The 24,533-nt window shown below is 49.1% G+C and overlaps 6 protein-coding genes across 6 annotated transcripts; 3 read left to right on the forward strand and 3 right to left on the reverse strand.

Annotated features, from left to right (window-relative positions):
• Positions 1-774: 774 nt before the first annotated feature.
• Positions 775-3,132, reverse strand: BP5553_03816 (uncharacterized protein; the record flags this gene model as incomplete). The annotated part of the gene is made up of 1 exon (XM_032012439.1): positions 775-3,132. One exon carries the CDS (start codon positions 3,130-3,132, stop codon positions 775-777), a length of 2,358 nt encoding a protein of 785 aa, XP_031872132.1.
• A 2,933-nt stretch (positions 3,133-6,065) lies between these two features.
• BP5553_03817 (uncharacterized protein) lies at positions 6,066-6,311 on the reverse strand (the record flags this gene model as incomplete). The annotated part of the gene is made up of 2 exons (XM_032012440.1): positions 6,066-6,199; positions 6,251-6,311. The coding sequence occupies 2 exons, from the start codon at positions 6,309-6,311 to the stop codon at positions 6,066-6,068; spliced, it is 195 nt and encodes a 64-aa protein (XP_031872133.1).
• A 4,185-nt stretch (positions 6,312-10,496) lies between these two features.
• On the reverse strand, positions 10,497-10,896 carry BP5553_03818 (uncharacterized protein; the record flags this gene model as incomplete). Its single annotated transcript, XM_032012441.1, has 2 exons — positions 10,497-10,690; positions 10,791-10,896. The coding sequence occupies 2 exons, from the start codon at positions 10,894-10,896 to the stop codon at positions 10,497-10,499; spliced, it is 300 nt and encodes a 99-aa protein (XP_031872134.1).
• Positions 10,897-14,086: 3,190 nt separating this feature from the next.
• Positions 14,087-16,442, forward strand: BP5553_03819 (Uncharacterized protein; the record flags this gene model as incomplete). Its single annotated transcript, XM_032012442.1, has 3 exons — positions 14,087-14,133; positions 14,184-14,219; positions 14,273-16,442. The coding sequence occupies 3 exons, from the start codon at positions 14,087-14,089 to the stop codon at positions 16,440-16,442; spliced, it is 2,253 nt and encodes a 750-aa protein (XP_031872135.1).
• A 2,306-nt stretch (positions 16,443-18,748) lies between these two features.
• BP5553_03820 (Uncharacterized protein) lies at positions 18,749-20,672 on the forward strand (the record flags this gene model as incomplete). Its single annotated transcript, XM_032012443.1, has 2 exons — positions 18,749-19,793; positions 19,849-20,672. The coding sequence occupies 2 exons, from the start codon at positions 18,749-18,751 to the stop codon at positions 20,670-20,672; spliced, it is 1,869 nt and encodes a 622-aa protein (XP_031872136.1).
• Positions 20,673-21,820: 1,148 nt separating this feature from the next.
• Positions 21,821-23,758, forward strand: BP5553_03821 (Uncharacterized protein; the record flags this gene model as incomplete). Its single annotated transcript, XM_032012444.1, has 1 exon — positions 21,821-23,758. The coding sequence occupies one exon, from the start codon at positions 21,821-21,823 to the stop codon at positions 23,756-23,758; it is 1,938 nt and encodes a 645-aa protein (XP_031872137.1).
• Positions 23,759-24,533: the final 775 nt, after the last annotated feature.

The following is a 24,533-nucleotide window of genomic DNA, read 5'->3' on the forward strand; positions in this document are numbered from 1 at the left end:
CCGAAATCTAGTGAGCCTCTCAAATCAATGTCTCCAGAGCGCCACATTGGGAATCATACAGCTGAAATGGAAGATGCCACGGCCCGGACCCGCGCGAAGGGTCCGTCACAGCCAACTGTCCTTTTGGGAGGAGGCGGGCGTTGGCTCCCAGATCTGGGATTAACGTTCCATCGGGCTGGTGCGGTAGACTCATGGAAGCTTGTGTCCTTCGAGGCATTCATGCCGCCAGGCCAATAGAACCGCAGGTGTGGCGATAAGTTGGAACCAGGCTAGGGTGATTTGTGATTGGGGCGTTCGATGTGTGATACACAGCTTACATGGAAACTCTCGAATAGTATGCCTGGTAATTCGAACCAGTCTTATAAAATAGGTATGTATTTAGGAAGGAGAAGCTAGAGATAAAAATGGAACCTGCCTATCTAGTAGACTTCACATGGCATCAGACTCCAGTGCAGCATATACGCGAAGAAAAAAAGAAGATCGAAAGTGGTATAGCCTCTTCCATTCGTATCTTGTTTATCTGTACATAACGGTTATATTACGGAGCCAGCCATTATTCCCATTACCCTCACCCGACCCCTTTTGCTCTATCTATACCTTTTCTGCGGACGCCAAACATGATATCGTAACCCAGCCAACAGACCACCCCCGCCAACCCCTATTAGTGACCATTTCAAACCCCCATTATACCAATATGTACAAACTCCATCCTCTTTTTCCCCATTTCCCCCATGTCATTATTGATCTCCAAGTATCCATGAGTGTTAGGCCGTCTCAAATGATATTCGTAATGCTCATTCGCTCATTCCCTTTCCGCTGATTCACAGGAACATTTCCCGAATTCGACCCATAACGTGACGGTAACCACTGACCATAACCACCTTGACCACGAGCCAAAACTCCAACCAATTGCTCAACTCTCTCCCACCCACCCCAGTCCCTCGCCTCGGCGTCTGTTAATACAGTATTGCCATCTTCCCTTCCAGTACCCATGAGCGTAGGACTCGGTCCCACCTTGGAGCCAGAATTCGCCGCGATATTCATGCCCGTTTCGCTTCCGGTCCATACCCAACTATTCTCGGGGCTGGCTTGGAGATCGCCAGATACATATGCTATTAGCTCCTCGTCCATTTCTCTTCCAATAGGATATCCTTTATTTCCACCTCCGTGCCGTTTGTCGATTAGGATGCTAAGAAAAAATGCTATATTTCGGCCACAAGCAACGTTGACGTCTCGGAGTGTCGAGATATTGCTCGAGGCACGGATGCAGGTGAGGGCAGCATCGAAATGGCCTCCAAATAGTAAGAAGAGGGTGCACCGCCAGATGTGAGTACAGGTCATTGCATTCGCAGTGGGGCCAAATGGAGGAAAGACTTGATTCGGGGCTGGGGTCATCGCACGAGCAAATAAGTTTGTCGAGTCTAATGCTCCGCGTATGCATTGGTCAATCGCGTTCGCTCGGACTTCTGGAGGGCAGGATGTCGTCAGGTTGTGTCGATGGAGAACCAACCGTGCGTTCATCAGATGGCAAATTGGTGCAAGCATTCGGGGGTCAAGAGGCTCATTCGCGGTCAATTGGCAAGCGACGGGGAAAGCAGACATACAAGAGCTGAAGTGCGTGTCGAACGTGGCAAGGGTCGAGGTAGAGATAATTGGTGATTTCAGCGTTTTGATAAGTTCCGATACAGCACGCACAACGTGAATGATGGGTATAATAAAGTTGTATGCGGGAGGGGCGCCATTGGGAGCCATCATGCCGGCATCATGGATATAACGGTCGTCGACTGCTGCTGGCAAACCAACGTCGCAGTCGGTATCTTCAATTAGCAGAGGGCGCCCCAATTCCAAGGACATGTATCGATCCCAGACATATATTCCCCACCAGACCCTCCGTCGCATTTCGCCTTCAATAACAGGCCAAGGGCCCGTCTCAGAATGGAGGCCGATGTCTTGGGAGATCCGGACCGCAGAAGCAAGCCATGTCCAAGCGGCTGATTTGAGATTTGACTCAGTGAGGAAGATACTGGTCAAGATCGCAGCTCGTGCATGATCAATAACAAACTCGTCATTCCACATATCTATCAGTGTCCGTGAAACCTCGATAAACTCTTTCCCTTGTTGCGGGCGGTGTATGCTTGGTTCCGAACTGAAGAGTACCCCTACAGCTAAGACGGCGAAAAGCAGCGAACTCCATACTGGTGGGACACCACGAAGACTCCCGGACTTATAAACAGCTTCGTACTCTTGCTGAAAAGTAGGCCAATGCAGAATAGGTATTATCATGTGCATGGATGCGTAGTAGGAATTAAGAAGATGATCTGCCACGTACTTTGGCGGCAATTCTGGGCGAGGAGGATTGAAATTTCCTTGTGATCCAATCTGGCGATAAGGTGCAGGAGGCTTGAAAATTCCTCGACCAAAGTTTCGAATATTTGTCCGCACAGAAGAGAGATCGTGGGGTGGTGGAGGTGGTTGCCTTCTTTTCGGGTGAGAGCCAATTTCTGGCAGTGTTAATGAGGCTTGTTGAGGTACATCGCCGTCACCTATTTCCGAATCCCTTATGTTCAGCATTGATCGTAGTTGAACATTTTCCCTCTTGACTAGTGTAATCTGCTTCTCCAGATCTTGGACCTGCTTGATGGACGACATCCGCCGGTTGGTCTCCTTGGTAAACTGACATTTGACATTGCGACTTGAACATTCTGAGCAGCTAGTTGTTTCGGTTGCGTCGCATTTGACTTTCCTCTCTCTACAAGCGTCGCAGCTGGGATCTTTCCTCCTCTGTCGGTAGGCCCTTTTCTGTGCTTGCATATTTGCAGAAGACATCTGAGCTCCCGAGGCGCCTGGGGTGCCACTTGAAGATCCAGTGGAGGCAGCCATTGATTCCATTCCAGGAGGTCCTGGTGATGTGGCTGCTGACCCGTATGGATTTTGGAATGAATTGTAGCCCAAGGGAAGATTGATGTGCTGAGGATGCTGTCCGCTCATCGCCCTAGGTGAGGCGCCCATCAACCCACCTTCATATACTCCTTGCATCCCAGGCGACGCAGCGGAGGATACCGAGGAAGAATCATAAGATGCCGTGGAAGGTATAGGTGACCTTGAGTAGGTATTATGTGCTGACCCCGCCATGTTAAGGGCCTGGATCGCTAGTTTTATCCAAATGGATTAATGGCAGATCAGATGGTCTGAGGTAGAGGACGGCACGAGGTGGTCGAAAGGCAGACGTCTAGATCCGCAGCCGCATTGCACAAAATCCGTTGCTCTGCTTACAGCTTCGAGATGGGGCCTAGCTCTCTCCACAAACGCAGCCAAGGCAATAATTAAAAGGCCGTCTTGCAGATGGCAACCAGCAAATTATGTTAGAGGATAGAATTGCTCCTGTAAAGTGGTTTATTCTATCTTTTCCCTGGAATTTGGTAGATCAGCGAGACGCTGGTGGGGCCACAGATTTGTGCAACCTCAGGGACTCAGGGCTGCTAAGTTCCGATGCAGGTCTGCAGTGTGTTCGGGAGAGGGTTCTACCCCACTCTATGGCAACAGGCAAAGACTCCAGATGTCGGCAGGTGATCCGGACGGTAAATGTTTTTTTGGGATCTGCGGTAGGGCAATGATCAGCTAGGTCCGTAGAGGTTGATTGTCGTTGGTTGAGCAATATAAGAGGAAGTGTGATGAAATAGCATTGGTGCGGTAAATGTACAATATATGTTGGAAGGGAAAATGCCGACACTTGTACGAATGAATCTATGTGAAGACAGACTTCTCATAGGTGCGGGTTGTTTCAGGAGGGGGTATATGACGGATGCACGAGCACTGGCCCTCCGCTTTAAGGCTGATTGGGAGATCTGGAGTATTCTAAATGCCAGAAATGGGCGTACAAGCATTTTGAAGCAGCAGTCTCGCAACTCCTGTACGGCTACCCGAAAACCCATGTCTGCGCCGCAATGTAGCGCTGTTGTTCATGATACCCGCCGCCATTGGCAAGGGAGCATCATGCGCCAGAGGACGAGGGCGAGGGCAACGGCGAAGGACAAAGGGAGGCTTCGTCCAGGCCTGCTGCCGGAGCCAGGACGAGCATTGAGATTTCTCCGAAGCAGCCAAGAGGGTCTGATGCAACAGGCCCCTCACAGGTTCGAAGCGCCCATGTAGATCTCGCTGCCCATGGCCGTCGGGTCGGCAAGCACTTTTGTCGACCACCGGGACATGATGTGCATTGCTGATGGTGGGCAGGCAACTCGGTACTGAGCCGCCTCTCGCCCACACTCTCCACACTCTCCAGGCCAGGGGCGATCATTCAAGTAAATTAAAAAAAATAACGTACCGGGGAATATGTTTCACGGTGTCACCAAAGACGCCCACTAGCTTCTGAATCCAACGGCAGCAGCCTCGGGTTAAGGCGTAAAGCAAAGTCAAAGTCCCTGTAACGTGACTCTGCATCTGTACGTCCACAATCCAGCCCGATTCCGGTACACTCTTGTCGAGGTTCGGCCCGTTGATAGGGTAGGGAAGCTCCCGCAACTAGGTAGATGGTATCTTTCGACTGAAAATCGCCCTTGTAACAGCGATAGGTGACGATACCGTAAGGTGGCGTATGTGTCGTTCTCGTATTCCGATGGTACGTCTCGTCTGTACGTCAGAATATGCAGCAAGACGTGTATAATGAAGTCTCCTGTGGTCAACCCACTGCGGGACGGTAGTGGGGGATATATATTCGGGCAAATGCTACACCTTTTAGGCCCAGTATTGACGGAAACTTCGCGTCACACGAATGAGACCTAAATAGGCAATACCACCCAAACCCCCGGCGTGCAGAGGCGCGAATGCCGGGACTGAAGGGGATAGGGGGATAGGGGGTGGCCGCTGCAATCCTTGCCCTCCTAGTAAAATATCTTGACAGCACAAGGTCGAGATGAACGCCGTGTCACCAAGGATCTCGGAGGATGTCTCGATAGCATGTTGTGTCCAAGATCAGCACAACCGGACGGCCCAGCGATGCATGATAATGTATGCAAGGCTGTTGTGGAGGGCGTTGCGTGTTGGCAGGATCCTGACCAGAGAGTTTCTCGACTGCTATTGACAGGGACTCGGAGGAGCATGGAGCAGATGATATAGTCCGTAGGCTTGGGTTTTCCTGGTGCCGCCATATTGAGCCGACTTTTGCATTAATATGGTCATCCAAGACTCCTGCTCTTGCAAGTTGCAAGCCACACTCTTGAATGCTCCTTGCAAGAGGAAGGCTAACTGGCGTGCACTGCTGTTTGATGAATCATGATACGCAAGTCTAGCTGCGTTTTACCTTTTGCTTCTTTCCCCTGTGCAGTGCCGGGCGATTCGAAGCATCCCGGTCCATATCCCACCAGGCCGGGCTGTTGGGGTTCGACTGAGGCTGGCAATGACGATGGGCTCCAGGCTGTAAAAGCACACCGGTTCAGGCACCGCAACCACGCCTGAAGCCATCAGGGCGCATAGCAGCTCGGAACAAAGTCCTTCGTACGTGGAGGGCGGCCAGAGGCTCCCGCCATAGCTGCCAGCGTGGCTTGTGGCTTGTGGCTGCCCGTCAGTGGGGCGTTGGTGATGCTTGCGAGTGGACTCGGGCAGCCGGCCGAAGGATTGGACTAATAAAGTATACTTCGTAATAAGCAAAGTAGCAGTTTGTTGGAAAGTAATTTAATCAAAATAAGTTGGGCTCGTGTACTGCCACCAGCCCGGCAATTTTTTTTTCTTGTTTTCGAGAGCAAACAGCTTGGCTGCAGGCCTAAACGGAATTGACAGAAGGCCGGGGTAGGTTCCGAGCAGACCAGTATGTAAGTCACCATATGATCCGTGGGGAGGCCCCTTGACACGCTGATCGTGCGTGTACGGGCGTAAAACCTACGGAGGTGGATGACATGAAGATTACTGTTCAAAAGAATGGACTTGTGATGCGACAGCGCACAGCTAGCACGGCTGACAAGAGCCTTCTCCCGTGCCACTTGCTCCGAGGACCTAGGTACGCATAGAATACCACGCACCTAGTACGATACCCAAGGACTTCTCGTAGGGGGCTCCAAGTAGGACTCCTGCCCTCATTCGGCGCTACCACCGTTAGGCGATGCTCCTGGGTCCGATTCGTGATGCAGTAGTGCCCTGGATAATCTGCAGCCTGGATCTTGGTGGCGCCCAAAATGCTTGCTTGGTGCTGAAGTAGTTACGGTCGTTACTGTATTACTTATTAGCTACCCTCGCCCTGCTACTTCGGAATGTTCCTTACCTAGGGAGGGCCCAGGTAGCTTCCTCGAATCCTTGAATCCTTGGTGCTGGGCCTCTGCCATCTGGGCCTCTCGAGACTCGCCCTCCCCCGGCCACGGCCCTGCTGGCAACCCTCCGCGCTTCCCTGATCTGCAGGTGTAAATAATCATTCATCATGAGCAGAGGATCCGCAGCCCCATGTGCTGACGGAAGGCGGCAGTCGCAGAAAAGGGGTTGCCGCAATGCCCTTGGGACTTGGGACTTGATGGAGTCTGGTGCAACTAGCGATAGACAGGAAGGACAAGCTTCTATTGTTCCGCAGGCTCAACTCACTGGCAAAACTCCGCTTTTGCCGCATGCAACAGTATATATTATTTCGCACATCTGCGAGGCGCACGAGATCACACTTGCTCCCTGGTGCTCACTCGTCCTCTCGTCTTCTTGTCCTTGGGCTTATTATTCTGGCGCGAGGAGAGCGAAGAGCGCTTCGCCTCTCCTGCTTGGTCGGCAGGCTGCATTGGCTTGTGAGCAACTCGTATGTATGCCATGCAACTAACCCGCTAGCTAGCGGTTTTGGATTGGCTTGCTTGCCTTTCTCTCATGTTATGTCTGCTGCCGCTACAAGGTCTTTTTGAATGTCCACTTTCTTCATATTATAGAAAGCATGCTATACATTCTCCGTATACCGTGTCAGTCTCGGATGGTCGCGTACCGCTTAGTACTAGCAGCCTCCGGCATCCAACGCATAATAGTGCCAGAAGGGTTCCAGAAAATATCTGCATCGTTGTTTCATGCTTCCCCGGGTGGGTGCGCAAAAGAGACTATCATTCTGGTTTCCTCCGATGGGTTCTCAATTCTCAATGTGGAAACACAAAACTTGGCCCACGTGAACCGATTTCGTAGAGATAACCGCGCATCTTATGCATATAAAAGAAACTATAATTCGAATTGCGATAAGGGCCGGGCATCGGAGTGCAGTGCTGTGAGAGACACTGACCCAACGCTCATGGTCTGCGAGTTTCGAGACATTAGTACTACTGCTACGTACTAGTACATCACAGAACCTTCCGCAGCCACAATGTTTTCTGTGTCAATAATTTATGGATCCAAGCGAAACAATCACGCCGTTTATATACCTACCTAGGTAAGCTCGGATCCGATACTTCGTATTGCTTGGAGAACATGGAACATGGAACGCAGAACGTTCGATTCGATATCATTAGCGCCATTTAGTATGGTCGTTCTAGAATTTCCCTGAATAGACGCGATGACAACTTGCTGATATTTCAAAAGGTTACGACATCTATCTTAGCATCCTGGTTCAATCCATCTCAGTGCGAGTACTCAGCTCCATATTTCCGACAAACCGGACGAACGATCAGGAGGCAACCGGTCTTCTAGCACCGGCGCAATCTTAGGGCATTGGTGGGAATCCCTACTGTTCTGGACGACTTGCAACTTCCAGCGCTCGCAACTTTTGCCATGTGGTACTTGGCACAGGAGTGGAACACTATTCCGGTATCTGAACATGATTAAGTCATAGGTGTTGGTTCGGCGAATCCCAAGATGTGTATGCATTTAAAATGCAAGCACTCCCTTTTAGAAGACTCTCTAGAGAACCATGTCTGTCAACCACACTTAAGAGCTGTACAAAGCACGGAGGCAGTGTTCATTAGAAGCCAACTGTCAGGCAGGGACTTGACAGGGAATGCCCATGCTGAGAGACCATTGTCGGTAGCAAACAGTCATAATCCTGCATCGCCAATTTTGACACCGATTGCTTGCTTTTGATGTCTTGCAGTGTTGGATCTGCTCGGGACATATGGAAACGGATCGGACCTTATTCAATTCGCCCACCGCCGCCTCGAGCGCCGATCAAACCCGCCATCGCGGATGGCCCGAAAATCATTCAAAGCTCTACGGAGTAATGATCCAGGCAGTGATTCGGCACGTCGTCCGCGGTGTTTCCGCCTGCAAGAATTCTTACCAAGGGCTCCAGCGCTTCTCGAGCCCAAGCCTACCTAGGGAGGTATCCGAAGATTTGCTATTAGTCGCCTCGGGTGTCTACGGGGTAGTACGAAGTACCCTTCCATGGATCGAGGGCAAAGGGATCGAAGCTAGAGGACAAAGGCGCCCTATCAGCGGTGTTGCTCTGACCTTCTAGATGACGACGCGCCAGGTACTTTCGTGCTTCCAGATAACGCCCGAGCCGATTGATGCGCTCAAGGGGACACCGGAAAGCCTCCAGCAGCGTCAGTAGTACTTGGCCACACAAGCACACCAAGTACCTCACCGTGCTACGCTCCATGGCACAGCTCCACCGTTGCATGGTGGAACTTCAAACATCCGGCAGATCCTTCCTGGATCCCGTCGCAGCATGTACGGAGGCACAGGCAATCATGGTACGTAGCAGCGGACTGGCAAGCATTGCGGAACTTTCTTCGGCGACGGAGGCTAAAGCCCAAGGACCAGGGCAGACAAGGAGAGAGCACATCCCTCTTTACCCGCTGCCTACAGTAGAAGAATGACAGTGAGTGAGTGCCCTTGCGGCTGAAAACTCGGTTCTCGGGCGCGAGAGACGCGATTATTTGCACTGCCGCTCTGCAATCTGCGACCTGCAAGTCGCGATGGCCTTAGGTATATGCTCCCTCGGCTTTGCCATTCGTGCTCACAGGTTGCCGAGGTATGGTCATCTCTCGTACAGAGTATGCCACTCAAGAGTATCTCTGGTGCTGTGTGTTGGTTACACGAGCTCGAAGAGGTGCCTGGATTTCAGAGCTCCTTCCAGGCAGAGCACTCTCACCCACCGCCTTCAACATTCTGCCGGTTTACAACTTGGTACCTAATTAGTGGTAAGGTACCTAGGTAATCTAGGTAGTTAGCAACAAGACCACCAACACAAAAGAAAATATTGCTATCAGCCAGCCACCCTTTCGTCCAGAATCCCACCTACTATGTATTTGGTGATCGACTGGAATCCAAAGCCCTAAGTTGAGATCACGATCGTCTCCTTATCCCCTTGGCTTTCAGCCTAGAAATCCTTGTCCTCCTCAAAGCCACCCACAATTCTTGTAGCCTAATCCCATTCGCTAAGGCTTCCAGTTTTGCTCTTTTCAAGTGTTTCCCCAGCTGGGCTTGTCGCTGCTGTCATGAGCTATTACCTTTTTTGTCAGTAAGTTTGTAGTTCCCCCACGCCAAGTTATTGCGAGACAACATCTCCCTGCTAGTGATATTATTCAAGATCCCTAGATCTGGGGCGTGTATCCCTCCGTCCGCAATCTATCAAACTGGCGGAGTAGCCATGGCTAGCTGAGAATAACCCCCTCGGCGGCTTCTTCAGTTATAGTTTGTCCGTTTTGAGGTAGTGCTACGGTTTGGTTTCGAATCGGATACGGTACCTTACTCGGCCACATATCAAGTGCCGCCATATGAGATATATCCGATTCACAACTTCACAACTTCACACAACAATAGGTCCATCGGGGAATCGCATATAATATAGTTATATATCTAGGTTGACCGCGGTTCGGAGTCGGGCCGAGATGAACGGCGACGCAGAATCGGTCCGAGTCAATTCATTAATCTGATTTATTTTTGAGTCGTCTACTGCGTACAAGTTGCAAAGTTCACAGATAATATACCTCATGTATCAAGTACCACAAAGCTATGGTCTTTGTTACTTTCTTATGGGATCGACGCCCTGGTATCACTCACGGTAGTAACAGGATCGATCTGCCACCCATACACTCTTTCTGCAGTCCAGTACGTGCTGGTGCTATCAAATAACGAGAGCCAACGTGTGTGCCCAAATAATATATATTTGAAGCCCTTTTATCATTTACTCACATTCTCATTACGCGTATGTTAGAAACAGTTGGGGATATGTGGGCAAGTTCTGGAGCCTCCTCTTTTCTCATCTGCCTATCTATGTGTTCATCAAATTGGGAGACGTCCGTTTTCCCACCCACTACCATAATAAGGACTCCTACTTGCATGCAGCAGCCATTGGACAATTCTCTATACATGAATATGCTCTTAGGTAGCTTCTTGTCACGCATGATCTTGGAGGGGACATGGGTATACGCAAGTTTGAGGTTGGGTTTTGATATCCCTTTAGTGGAATGGACGAGCTGGCCCCAAACCCCATTATTTGGCATAAGTGGGGTGAGGAGGTGGAAGTTTGAGGATAGTAGTTATTTTAGGGAATGTGTTATGAATGATAAACCACGAGAGAATACACTGATATCGCCTCAACGGCTATTCTCATTTTAGACCTCACAAAAAACAGCCTTCCATGCTGCAGTTTCATTGTCAAACCCCTCGAAAACATCACACCCATCTTCGAAATCTCCCTCTTGATTCTCACGATCTCTATCAAAGTCTGGGTAATTAGTGTTCTCCAACTCCACCAAGCTCTGTCCGTTACCGGTAACGCCCTTAGGTGCAGACTCGTCGTTCTGTGCTTCAAGAGATATGTTTGTATTATACCCGGCGGACGCAGCCAAATGTTCGGAATGCTGCTGGTTTCCCGTATTATTCCAAGAATAATCAAGTTATCTTACCTTGTCCATCAGTGCCTTTGTCGAGTGGGTATAGGCCAGGAACCCATTTGTCGCTTGTTATGGATTCGTTGATGGAGAGGAAGGTTTGGTTCGTCGTATTTGCCATAGTTGGCGAGGTCACTCGAGTGCCGATTTCCGTATCTACAAAGCAGAAATGGGGCAGAAATCAGAGAAGTGTATTTTTTGTTTTTGAGAAAAGCTGAGGTCTCGTTCGGGCTGGAGAGCTCTGTTACCGCATATCCAATTCGGGAAAGTCTACCTAACATCGGCCGTAGGGTCGCATGCAAAGTGGAAAGACCTGTAGGAACTTTATTCTATTATAATTTCAGTTTAATACTACGCCTATCCAGGACGAATAAGGCACCTGCGAATCTTACCTACCTATAGTCTTTGGGTGCAGTTTTGACGTAGATGTAGTCAGACTAGTGGTACAGCCCTTGCGATGACCAACATTGAGGACCATGCTCCTGGGTATGATTTCCTTCATTTCGCGCTCCATAAAGCTACTAAAATACTATGATGGATAGGACATAACACTTATAACTGTAATCCTAGTCCCAAAATGGAATTTAGGTGTTTTCAGATTCAAAGGCATAAGGCATATCTAAGGCAGTCCTGCAAGCAATTATTGGTAAAGTCAACAAGCGCGATCGACTAAAACTGAAATGATATTAGACGCAGTATTACAGCTTATTGCCTAGAGCGTTTTGAGTGGTTGAATACGCTGCAAATTATACTCTCCAATCTCCAAGCCCTCCCAAGTCCCCATTATGCCCTCTTTAACCTCATGTGTTTGCAATTGGCTAGACACCCGCAGGGCTCAATTAGTAAAGTTTCCACATTCGTAATTAGGCATCTTTAATTCTAACGAAGTCAAGGGCCGTTGCTATGGAGATGGGTTCCTTCTCTTTGTAGCTGCTAGTATGAAAATGAGCTTCGAACTGTGATATTACCAAAAGTGACAGCAGAGCTTAGGGTTTGAAAAATTGTGGGAGATGCTATTGCACTTCGTACTATGATTGATTACTGGTATCCCTCGCCTTGTCTCGCTTAGAAGATTTCGAAAATATGCTGAAAGGGGGGAACTCGAGGCTTCTTAGATCTCTAATTTTCTGCCCACGCAACAAAACAGTCAGCTCAAATTCGCTTTTACCTAGGCTCTCAGGTACGGTGAGTTTAATCGTTATCCCTGATGGGTCAAAGACTCACCGCCTACAGATACCAAGCAACGTCCAATTCTCACCTTTAAGAATCAGGAGTTTCTAAAACAAGTGCCCTTGCAAAAGCTGATAACATGTGCAAGTACATGCAAGTCAACCACCAATCTTGCGGCTGCACCTCCCACCGTGTCGTCCATCACTGCCACGAGGCCAGGCGTGTTCGATATGATTGTCCATTCTTCGCAAATCAACTACAAGGCCAATGCGAAGAAGAGACTAAGTGCGCCTTTCATTTCGAGGAGGTTGCTGAGCGGAAGCATGCGAGTAAAATGCGTCGCTTGAGGCTTAAGAACTGGGAGAAGCAACAGGCAATATCGAAGGGGCAAAAGAGAAAGGCTGCAAAGGAGGTGAATGTTAAAAATAAGAAAGCACGGAAGAGTTGAAGTTTGGAAGCATAAAAGTGGCGTATTCTAGTAAGACGGCGAATTTCTTGAGGAGTCCTGCAATTAATAAGTCAGTAGTTTCTATGGAAATTGGATGATGGCACTCGCGGCATAATTTGGTGAGGCCTAGATGGCTTTGCAAAGAATTATGTCTTGAATACCGGCGGTAAAGGGTTGAAGTTAAGAAGGGATTACATTCAACACAATATACCATAGGTGTGCTACCAAGTTGCTTGAAACAATCACAAACACAGGGGAAATAATGCATAGCTGGGATAATCAAGTTTGGCAAAGAAGTGAAGTGGCTGGGTCCGGACTTCAAAAGAGCTGAATAGTCACTTCAAACTATATTTAAGACCACCTTAAATACAGTACTTATTATAGTCATCTCAAATAGCTTAACCAACCACGGTACCCTCTATTCTAGTGTACTAATCTCCCATCCTCAGTCCTACCAAAAAGTACATCGACCCACCAAGACGAACTCACACTCATTATCGCGTGTGCCTCGAGACTAGACTGGGTTTGAGCAGAATCAACAGATGCCATCAAATATAAGCTTCCGGCATTCCTGTGGTTCAGACTTACAGGCTGCTAGATTGGTAGTGAAATTTCCACAGTAACTGGATCGTTAGATCTATCCTCGTCCTGCCGCAACAACGCGGAAGGTGGATGTGAACAGTTACCAGCAAAACCTCACACTTAGATATCACGAATATTTTCTTGACAACAAACCTTTATCAATCACCACAAGTTCATGCTGTATCTAATACCGGAAATCTCTAAGGCAGCTCAAACCTATTTGGCTATTCGACTTGTCACCAGCATGTGTCAATACATCCAAACATTCTATGTCATGTGCGGATGCCGATACTGGTCCTGCCATTCCACTTGCCACTTGGCAAATAAATCCAACAAGAAGTGCGGATTGTACCCCTATCCCACCGACAAGGGATCGGAGGTGCTCAAATATGTCGCATGCGAGTTCTGTTTGGAGGCTTTTCGTGAGTCGCGGGAGGAGGCTGAGCACTGGAAGGCAGTATTGAATGGGAATGGGTACGTAAAATCAAGTTTAAAACGGCAAGTGTACATCGCTAAGACATATAGATTGCTCTCATACACTACATGGCACGAGGCCTTGAAGGGGGAAGGGTTGATCGACTGAATCATCAAATGCCGCTGCTATACAGTTGTCTAGTCGGCGAGTCGCCGTCTGCTTCAAATAGTAGCCTGGCGTGTCATGATGAGCTTCAGTGCTCACAAACGAATACATACAGGGATGTGGGGGTGGTTTATTCTGAATTTAGGGGCAAAGCATTCTAGTTTCTATTTCACGGGCTGCGCAGGTTATTGGACGTTATGCATGCTCCCGGTGCGGTTGCAAGGTCCAAAATGAGGACAATACAAATTATACAATATAAGTTTGCTGCTTACGCTCCCATTTTCCAATGCTTGAGATCTGTGAGATACGTAAAATCGAAATATGGCATAAGCAAATATTCCCTCCTATGTTCTTGGGGCCCCCACTTTGGAATAAGGGGGGAGATCGTTTACACGTGATACATATTTTAACGCTAGCAGGGGCGATCGACGCTAAGATAATCGATAGCAATTTTCTAAATATTCTCCCAGTGACGAACGCCAATGGTACGAAGAAACTCATCCCACGATTTATACCCCATAAAACCTCACAATGGTCAAAAAACGAGTTGGCGCACTGGAGAAGGTTGATGCCGATCTGTGTGTAGCTCTGAAATAATCATTAATCCCCATAACACTGACATTTTTAGGCCCAATCTCCAATACAAAATCCGGCGAGATCCAAAGTAAGCTTCCAAAATACCCATCCAAGTGGAATATATACTTATTTATCTTCCAGATCATATACCGAAGACTTCTTGAATCAATATGGGCAGTATCAATCACAGCGCGACATATTCATGGTGTCGCCCAGCACCGCGACATCAACTGGTATCATCTCCTTCCGCGACCTCATAGATTTCGTCGCCCACGTCTCGGATTGCTTCCCGGAAGATACAGCCGAGTTTCCAGAAGACTTAAAGACTATTATCACAAGGCATCATGCAGAGTTGGAGAGTGAACTGCGTGAGAAGATTGTCGGGAGTTTGTGTTTATTACGCAAAAAAGAAATCATCGACTCGTCAAGCCTGCTGGATACCTTGTTTCCTATACTCGTGTCTACGCCGAGTAAAACGTTACGCACGCTTTTGTTTCAGAAGATATTGTCGGATCTAAGGGCGTCCAACTCGAAGCATACAAACCACCGCATGAACCGAACAATGCAAAATGCGCTCTTCAACCTCTTAACCTCGGATCGCACATCGCAGAAGGGAATATGGGCCGTGAAGATTACGCGCGAATTATGGAAACGGCAAATATGGACGGATGCTAAAGCAGTTGAGATCATGAAAGAAGCAAGTCTGGCAGATAACGAGAAAGTCATCGGTGGGGGCGTGCGATTTTTCCTGGGAGGCGATAAAGAGCGGGAAGAGACTCTCGAAGACGACAGCAGCGACGAGGAAATTGACATTGGCAAATTAAAGCATCAAGGGTTAATCAACAAGAAGAGCCGGAAGAAGAAGAAGTCACTCGATGATGCTGTGAAGAAAGTGCGCAAGAACGAGAAGAAGAAGAATCAACCACATCAGCTGAATTTCTCCGCTTTACACTTATTACACGATCCCCAGGGATTTGCCGAGACGCTATTTCAAAAACATTTGCAAAACGGCAAATCGAAGCTCAATTTAGAGCAGAAACTTCTCGTGTTACAACTCGTATCCCGACTAGTCGGTTTGCATAAGTTGACAGTCATATCGCTCTACTCCTACTTCATCAAATACCTTACACCACGACAGCCATCAGTAACCTCCTTCCTTGCTTCACTCGCCCAAGCCACGCACAATCTTGTCCCGCCCGATGCCCTCGAACCCCTGGTTCAAAAAATCGCCAATGAGTTCGTCTCCGAAGCGTCCGCATCAGAAGTGGCATCCGCTGGTCTCAATGCAATCCGCGAGATTTGCGTGCGACAGCCCTTAGCGATGAGCGACACGTTACTACAGGACCTAGTAATGTACCGTAAGAGCAAAGACAAGGGCACCGTCATGGCGGCAAAGGGTCTCTTATCCCTGTACCGTGAGGTGGGAGCCGATCTCTTGAAAAAGCGTGACAGAGGAAAGACCGCATCGATGGGCCTCAAGAGTGGAAGTATCAAAGAACGGCGATTCGGTGAGGAGGATGCGGGGGGTATTGAAGGGTTAGAATTACTTGAGGAATGGAAAGCCGAAGAGCGGAAACGGAAACGTGCTGAGAGAGGCTTACCGTCAGACGCGGGCTCTGATGAGGAAGGGGATGATGAAGAGGATGAAGAAGCAGGATGGGCGAAGTGGGACGCTGAATCCGACGCATCTAGCGATTCTGGCGGCTGGATCAATGTTGAAAGCGACGATGATATCAATATCAGTGACAGCGATGACGAAAAGCCTGCTCCTAAGAAGGTTAAGTTCGAGATCCCAGCCGAGGACGGCGACGAGAAGGAAAATGCAAATAAGAACCTTGAGCAGAAAATCTCCAACCTAGCAACCACCAAGATCCTCACCCCCGCCGACCTCGCCAAGCTTCAAGAATTACGACTCCAAGCCGACCTCAACAAGGCCATGGGCCCCAAGTCTAAATCAGCACGCCAGAAAGAGCTCGCAGCGCGCCATACGGACGATGGGCTAACAGCGGAGCAAATCGAGGGACTCTCCAAGTTCCGCAAGAGCACCAAAGAGGAAATGGTAGCTTTAGCCAGGGAAGGCAAGGGTGACAGGAGTGAACATAAGAGTACGCAGTCTTTGAGGAGGGCGAAGAAGGATGCGGAGGGGAAGAGTACGACGAATAAGGAGAAGGCGCGCAAGAAGAATTTCTTGATGACGTTAGGGAAGGCGAAGTATAAGCAAAAGAGGAGTTTGACGCAGACAAAACGGGTGCTTCAGGGGCACATTGAAAGGAGTAAGAGGGGTGGGAAGAGAGGCAATGTTGGGATGTAGTAAACGTGAATATCAATTTAGAAACCCCTAGCTGTAGAGTGTGGATACCCAATGGAGGCACTTTAAAGTTGAAGAAATGATGTTTTACACTTGTACTACCTAGTTCAAACGAGAGACCAGCTCGAACACTAAAAACGGAGGAATTCTCAAACACCACCTTCTAATAGTAGTTTATGACCCCCCCGCGTCCCCGGGAGGATGCTTACTCTGTATAATCGCAGCTGAGCATTAACCACCGAGGAGTACAGATTGGACCGGGCAATACTTCATACGGCCCTAGATACGATTATGTCCTACGGAGGACGTAGAGTAATCTTGGTGCTTGGGCATCTCGAATCTTTTTTTACCTTTTGAAAATCTTTTTTTTAATCCTTTTTGTGTCACTTTTCTGGTGGCGATGTTGATTAATTTCCTTTTTAAGCGATTATTATTTTCCCACACGGTGAGCACCATGCTTATTATCGAACTACCTAGCGATTATTCAAGTTATAGTACACATCGATAAGTATAAGCAAAGTAAAGCATCTCTGAACCCCGGCTCGAGTCAGCTTATTAGAGTGGATCGCTTTGTTTCGCCGACGTCGAATAATTGAAGTATTCAGGAATTACTTGTTTGTTGCTTGGCAACGAGAACAATGCAGCATCGTGTTTGCTGTATTGTGCGGAGGCGAGACTCGTTCACGTTCCAAGACAATAACGGCGCTTGGGGAATTGGTTATGGGGTTCATTCAGCCTTATAGGTTGAGAGACGATGGAGTTTGCCAGTACCCACATGCCGCGTGGACAGTGGAGTCTACAGCATTATTATTTACGGGTGTAAAGACGGTAGAGGATGTACTGTAAGCAATGGGCTGGCAGCAGAAAGGTGGATTACGGTGGAGAAGGGTGGAGGATGGAAAAGGGGGCGAGAGCTGACTGAGACAATGCGAGGCGGCGCATGTATCTCTTATGACGAGTACAGTACGTGTGATGGTGGACGAAGTACGAAGTACTGTAGACGTAGGACCATACCTACGAAACGTGTTTGAGGGCGGTGGAGCTGTTTGGGTTCTACGAAATAGGGGAGGATGGTCTGGATTTATGTGGGCGAGTCAACAGAGGGAGAGGTGGATTGGGGTGCCATCATGAATGAGCAAGTTGTGATGCATCATGTACCCGTATCATATCCGTACTCTACTGTACAGTACATATGTGAAAGTCGATGTGGATAAGATATGGAGAGTGGATAATGGATAATGGATATAGATGTTGGTCTATTTTGGTTCTATTTTGGGGTGATGGTCAGGGAGTCGGGGGCTCGGGGCTCGGAAGCCAGAAGAGGCAATGTGCTAGAAGGAGGGCTGAGGTAAGGCGAGGTACGTACCTTATTCCCCGGTCACCGACGCATATGCTTCGTCCTGTCCAGTCCTGTCCCTGTCCTGTCCTCCGTAACAATAACAATCCATCATCCCCTATAATACCACGCTCACCACGCATCGCTCACCATCCACGATCCACCATTCTCTAGTCAACGCTACGCTACGCTGAACTCTGCGCATTTTTCTCGGGGCCGAACCAGAGCAGTGAAGCGCCGTCGGTGCCCGAGGCACCACATGGTTAGAGTGGTATGAGTGCGATACTCGTAGGCCATCATGTAGCCGTGGTGGCAGTGCAGATGCACATAAGACAACAGCCAAGAACCAGCCAGAGCCAGCAATATTCTGTCCGGCCCCCGATGCCTCCAGGTACTGTGCAGGACGAGTGAGCATCTTTGCTACCATTACTTTCTGTAGAACTCGAGTGCGAGATATTTCATCTGGGACGACTCAACAAATAGATACAGATACAGTACAGTACTGTATCTCCTGAGTCCTGTTAACTACTGTATCTATCCTTTATCGCTCGCCGAGCGGTCCCCCTCGGACTCAGCGGCGTTTACAACCGTCCGACTCCGTATTAAGTACCTCGTACTCGTACCTGTGCCTCCGTCCCTCCGGCCGCTGCGCATCTCGCATCCCGCTCGCTTCGGGCTACAAGCCTCCAGCGACCATACAAGGAAGCGCTGCCAGGACGCGTGGCCTCTCTCCCAATCCTCTTCATTCCCCAGGCACCCAGACCTGCCGGCGCCTGGTTTCTGGCTCCTCTCTCTCCTGCTCAGACACATCCACCTCTAACACCTCCAACCTCCACACTTCGTTCACAACTCATACCGACAAGAAGGTTTTGAACTCTTCGATCGCTCAACTGCTACTCTCGCTCAAAACAACATTCTCCCATCGAATCTACCATCTCTCCATCGCGAGCATCATCTATCCCTTCGAGGCGCCATGTCGACCTCGTCGCAATCGTCGTCCGCTATGTCGAAACAGAACTCGCAGGGCGGCTGTTTGGATCCCATGGACTCGCTGGTCGACTTCTCCGAGTATGAACAGCTATCCTACAACTCGCCGTCCATGTCGCCCTCGGCCAGCAAGAACCAATTCTCCAAAACCCAGAGCCAATTCACAACAACCCCCATCTCCAACACGCCGGCTGCGCTGCCGTCCAGCTCGAGTTCTACCTCGCAGTCGACGCTTCCCGGTCCGAGCCACCAATATGACCTCTATCGTCAGCAAACGGGCATTCCGCAGGGAGCCGTGGCCAACACCTTGGCTGTAAACTCGTCCAGTTCCCACATCAAGAGCCAGTATGGGTTTTCTGATAGTTACTTCTCGGGGCTCAACTCGGGCCTCAGTCCAGGGGACGATCTCCTCGACTTCAACACCGTCCCAACACGGGACGGGTCGGGCTCGTTCAACCCCTCAGATATGGATATGGACTTTGGCTCTCCCGCCACCGAGCCAGCATTCTTCTATCCCGACCGCCCCTCGCCTGAGTTTATCGACCCGAGTGCCATTGGTACATCAAACCATGGTCTCCAAAATGCCGCTCTCCCAGCTCAGAGCAGCAACGTTGGTCGTCTCTGGCCTGGCATGCATCAGCAACAAGCTCTCGCCAAGGCGCAAGCCCAGCAAAAGCAGCAGCAACAACAACTCATCCAGCAACAACAACAACGCCCAAGCGGACAATCATCGAGGCAATCGTCTCAACGACCCCGAGCATCCCACCCACCGACGGACCCGATCGTCGAGGAGAAGATCTCTCAGCTCCTCAATTCGATGAGACACAGCAGCGTTGCCACCGATGACCACGAAGGCCGCACCCCAGATTCGGGTAACATGTCGCACGCCCAACGCATGCGCAAGGACGAGGAAGAGATGGACGAAGATGAGCGTCTATTGGCGAGTGAAGAGGGGAAGAAACTCAGCAGCAAGGAACGGAGACAACTACGAAACAAGGTTTCTGCACGAGCCTTCCGATCAAGACGGAAGGGTAAGCATCCATCATTGTTCAATCGGGTTAGATTACCTGTGCTAATACATTACAGAATACATCAGCCAACTTGAAGGCGAGATCGCGGTCAAGGTCAACGAGAATCAAGACCTCCGCTCCGAGAATCGTGCTTTGATGGAGGAGAACACTCGTCTCTCCGACCTCACTCGCATGCTCCTCTCCTCTCCTGCCTTCTCCGGCTTCCTTGACACCCTCGCCCAAAATCCCGCCGCGGCCCAAACCGCGCAGCAAGTCACCCAACCCCGTGTCGAGCAACAGCAACAGCCCCAACGCCAAGTGCGCAAGGACGTCAACCCTTACGCTGCGCAGCAACAACTCCAGCAACAGCAAATCGGCATGGCGATGATTCCCGAACATAACGTGGACTTCTCTATGCTTGATCTTAACACTGATGGAGGCTACTCATTCCAACCTCAGGTCTTCTCTATCTTCAGCATGCCCGATACAGTGATCGACTCAGACATCCTCTCGGGCAAGGACTCATCATTCACCGCTCCCCCAAGCGATGATGAGAAGGTCGAACTTCCCAAGGTGGAGCGGGTACCCGAAATTGAACCAGTCGAGGCTGCTCCCAAGCCCGTCGAGGCCGAAGATACCGAGTTTGACTCTGACCCTACATTTGCTCTGTTCATATCCTCTCCCGAATCAAACACCGCCGCTGCTCCTGCACCCGAGGAGAAGGAATTTGTCTTCGATTTCAGTTCTATCGACGTTACTGCCAAGCCATCACAATACGAACTCGTCGCGGCCCCCGCTGACGATGGTATTGCTGATGCTGCCATGCGGAGGATAGAGAGACTGACATCTGAGATGGATGTTGTGGTCGAGAGGTTGAGGCGTCTGACCGTCACACTATAGCGTTGTTACTTGGGAACACTATAGTTCGTGTTTCTCTGTTACAATTTGACTTCTGCTATTTAGCGTCTCTTGGGGGTTGGGTGGCGTTATACTGTAGACACCAATGTCACCGATGACTGTGTGTATATTTCTTATGTATTTGGTTTGATTAGGGAACCCGGAACAAGTTGGATGGCAGCGGAATAGGGAAGGAAAGGAAGGAAGTTGGTCTTGTTAAGATCCCATGATTTTACTCCTGCCATATCATATATGTAGACTCAACATTTATCAAATTTATATTATATCACTCCACACTAGCACATTCATTCTTTCCACCACCTTTGAGAGGAGTCTGAGCTTTGTCCGAATGTCACAGCACTATACCTGGGTAGCGAAGGCGACATTTCAACTAGCAGCTTTCCCGATACATCAATATCGTGAGTTGCGCGACTCCTCCCTCTCCTCCTCGGTCCTTTCACCAATGCCGCCCCACATCAATTATTTAGCGTGCACAAGTAGCACTGAATGTCTTGCTCGCACGTGATGTTAGCACCTAACACGACAGACGGAATTCACATCCCGAGATATTCGTTTTTTCTAGACATCATCTCGTCAACTGTCCTAGTAGGCAAACTTGGATGTATACCAACAATTAATCGACATGCCTGCGAGGCGAAAGTCCCGTAGCAAAGCTACAATAATGACAAATATCTCAACATCAAATAATTGTAATTCTATTTACAATACTCTAACTTTATAGTTAACTGTTACAGTTTTAATTAATGTATTTCCTTTCTAAAGCACTTATATAAAGGCTTATTAATCGGGTTTTAATCATCATTTGTTTTGTAACTTATTTCTTTGCTTCACGTCTTGTTTACCTCTTGGTGATGTTCTTGAAGCTGAAAACTCTAGTAATATTAGGCAAAAGTAGTTTACTTAACTTACACTATTTCTAATTTGTTCTATGTAACCACAACACCAGATCGTATCATGCTATAGGGCTTAGCTAAGATCCTAAGCGGTTGTCAGGGGCCGGGCCGAGCGCTTGGCGAGTGCTGTCATTTCAGCCACAAAGCCTTGTATCATAAATTCCCTTCCCTCCCCTTCATAGTCGTGGTTTTCTTCATTCCCGCATTTCAGTCAAAACCACTTTGTCTCGGAATCAAATGGATGCTCCGCTTTCCTTCGCACGACCAGCGGTGCAAGTAGGTACTCCCGCACTAGAGGGAGGAGCACCAGCTTTACAGCTTGGATCTCCGGAAAAGCCAATCCTGCAAGACTTCGTCTACTCGAGACTTCCACACAGATCAATACGCCTACTCAGATTCATATCCCGGGGCCTTTCGGATACACTCGAATGCGAGCTTCAAGATTTTCCGCTCAGTCCTAAGGGTCGGCTGCCGAAGTACCATGCGCTCAGTTACTGCTGGGGTGATCCCACCCGTAGCAACTCACTGAAATGCAATGGAAAAGAAGTCCTCATCACGACGACACTGAAAGACGCTTTATTGCGTTTAGCCGCTCTCGGTCGTGGTAGTGCCGAATGGATTTGGATCGATCAAATTTGCGTCGATCAGACTAATAATGAAGAAAAGGGGACGCAAGTCAACATGATGAGGGAGATTTATCGAAAGTCTGAAAAGACAATTATTTGGCTTGGCCCTGACATCAAGGGTATCGAGACTACGTCTAGTTTACTAGACGACATGTGGCGACTTCATATAGAGGATCAAGATCTGGTCGATAGCAGCCGGAAACGCAGACCTTATACATTAGGCGACCTCGAGGCCACGAACCTACCACCAGCAGGGGACCGTTCCTGGGAAGTTCTGGCTGAGTTGCTTTCACGGCCATGGTTCGTAAGAACATGGGTAATCCAAGAAGCCGTGCTTTCAAGCGTGTATCCCCGGATGCTCTGTGGCTCCTACGAGCTAGACTGGGAGAAACTTCTAGGCTCATGTTCATGGATGCGATCTATGTGTTACAGCATCACACCCCTCTCTCATAATATCGTGGCTTGGACTGCGACCAGATCTTTGAATTTGTTCAACGACTTCAAGAACGTTGGCGGGCATTGGGACATGGTCACACTTCTCATGAGATCGACGAAATTCCAAGCGTCAGAACCGAGAGACAAGGTCTACTCACTCGTTGGTTTGTCAGGAGAGGGATCGGATTCTACCTACATACCAAAGGCACTTCAAGCAAACTATGACAAACCCTGCAGGGACGTCTTCCGCGACGTGACTCGATACATCATCAAGTCTTCGGCGAACCTTAGAATTTTCGCACTCGTCCGCTACACCCCAGAGGGGAAAGCTTTACCATCATGGTCTGTGGACTTCACTGCGGATGCTCATTGGGAACAGATATCGTATTTGGTAATGAGCCACCATCTCAGGGGCTGGCCTTCAATGAGAGAGAAACCTAACAATGCCTCGGACAATCTTCCAGTTGATATGCCGGTATCACCTTCAGATGATATCCTTGCCTTGAGGGGACTCTTGATAGATGTCGTAGGTACGCCTTGTGAGACAATGTCGCGATCCAACCTTGACTCATCCGGATCCCAAGTTCTCTTCGCATGGAAGTCGGCATATGAACATACAAGAAACAGGCGCCCAGATCTCGCTCGAGCGTTCATGGTTACGCTGACCGCAAACTGGAGTCTAACAGAGACCGAGATGATGGCGCATGAGCCATTATCTAACTTCTGGGCTTATCTCTGGCAGGCCTATGATGAACTACTTAAGGTTTCCGAGGACCATGATGCAGTCAAAAGGGAGCTCCAACATGTTCTCGAGCCGCAGAATGCTGATGATCCAGGAGATGCCAATCTGTACCGTCTTCATCTGAACGCCGCATATACTCGCAGAATGTTTTTCTCAAAGCACAAATCTTTTCTCGGTCTGGGACCAAAGGGCATGCAGGAGGGCGACATCTTGTGTGTTCTCTTTGGTGGAGCAACGCCGTTCATCCTAAGGCCAGACGGGGAACAGTTTAGGTTTGTCGGGGAGTGCTATGTGTATGGCCTTATGAGCGGCGAGGCCATCAGGGATTGGGAAGACGGGTTATATGCTGAGCAGACCTTTCATCTGGTTTGAGAGGGGTTGAGTCCTGTTCAGAAATGCCAGTACGTCTTCCGAGAAGCGGCGTAGGATAGGTGATATGGCATACCGGAGCAAACGACCGACGCCTTCAAAGGCTTGAGCTTTCCCATTCAACACCTCGAACTCACTTCGAGTTTTGGAGAACATTTTCATACCGAGCTTCTCGATGGCAATGTCCTCGAAGCTCAGAACGGACTCTATTAACAATATAGGTTGGGTAAGCGGTATCGACGCGCTTTGTGGCACATATGTCAATTCATGAGTTTGGGTTGAGTTTATCATATTGATGCTTATGTGGAACATCTGAATGACAGGCAGCAGTAAATCTCAGGTTCCTCAAATCAGGTAGAAATGCGACTCAGTCCTAAATGACTCTCAATCATGTAACTCAGTGGTCACATGCCCGCCGCTATATGCTAACAGGCTCATCTCAAGCTAGGCTCTACGAACACAACGACGATTGGATTTCTAACTTGACAAGTCCCCGCCATGTATATGTACCCAAGATATTAACTCACGATACTATCTATATACGCCTATTAAAATTAGAAGTGCTAATTAACCTGCTAGAGTTGTGACGAGTACTCTGTACCTGAGAATGTTGAGTTGGAAACCGTATTAGTTAAGCTGCTAAGCTGTGCCGCGAGTAGCTCGCTAATGAGTCGAATCCTAGAGCGAAACCCTTACTCGGTCTAGTTAGCGTGTCTCAAGCCAGAGGTTTGGCGATATGACGGAATCCCCACAGAACCTTCATTGGGAAAAGGGGGAG

This window comes from Venustampulla echinocandica (genome assembly GCF_003357145.1).
Source record: "Venustampulla echinocandica strain BP 5553 chromosome Unknown scaffold_1, whole genome shotgun sequence".
Taxonomy (NCBI): domain Eukaryota; kingdom Fungi; phylum Ascomycota; class Leotiomycetes; order Helotiales; family Pleuroascaceae; genus Venustampulla; species Venustampulla echinocandica.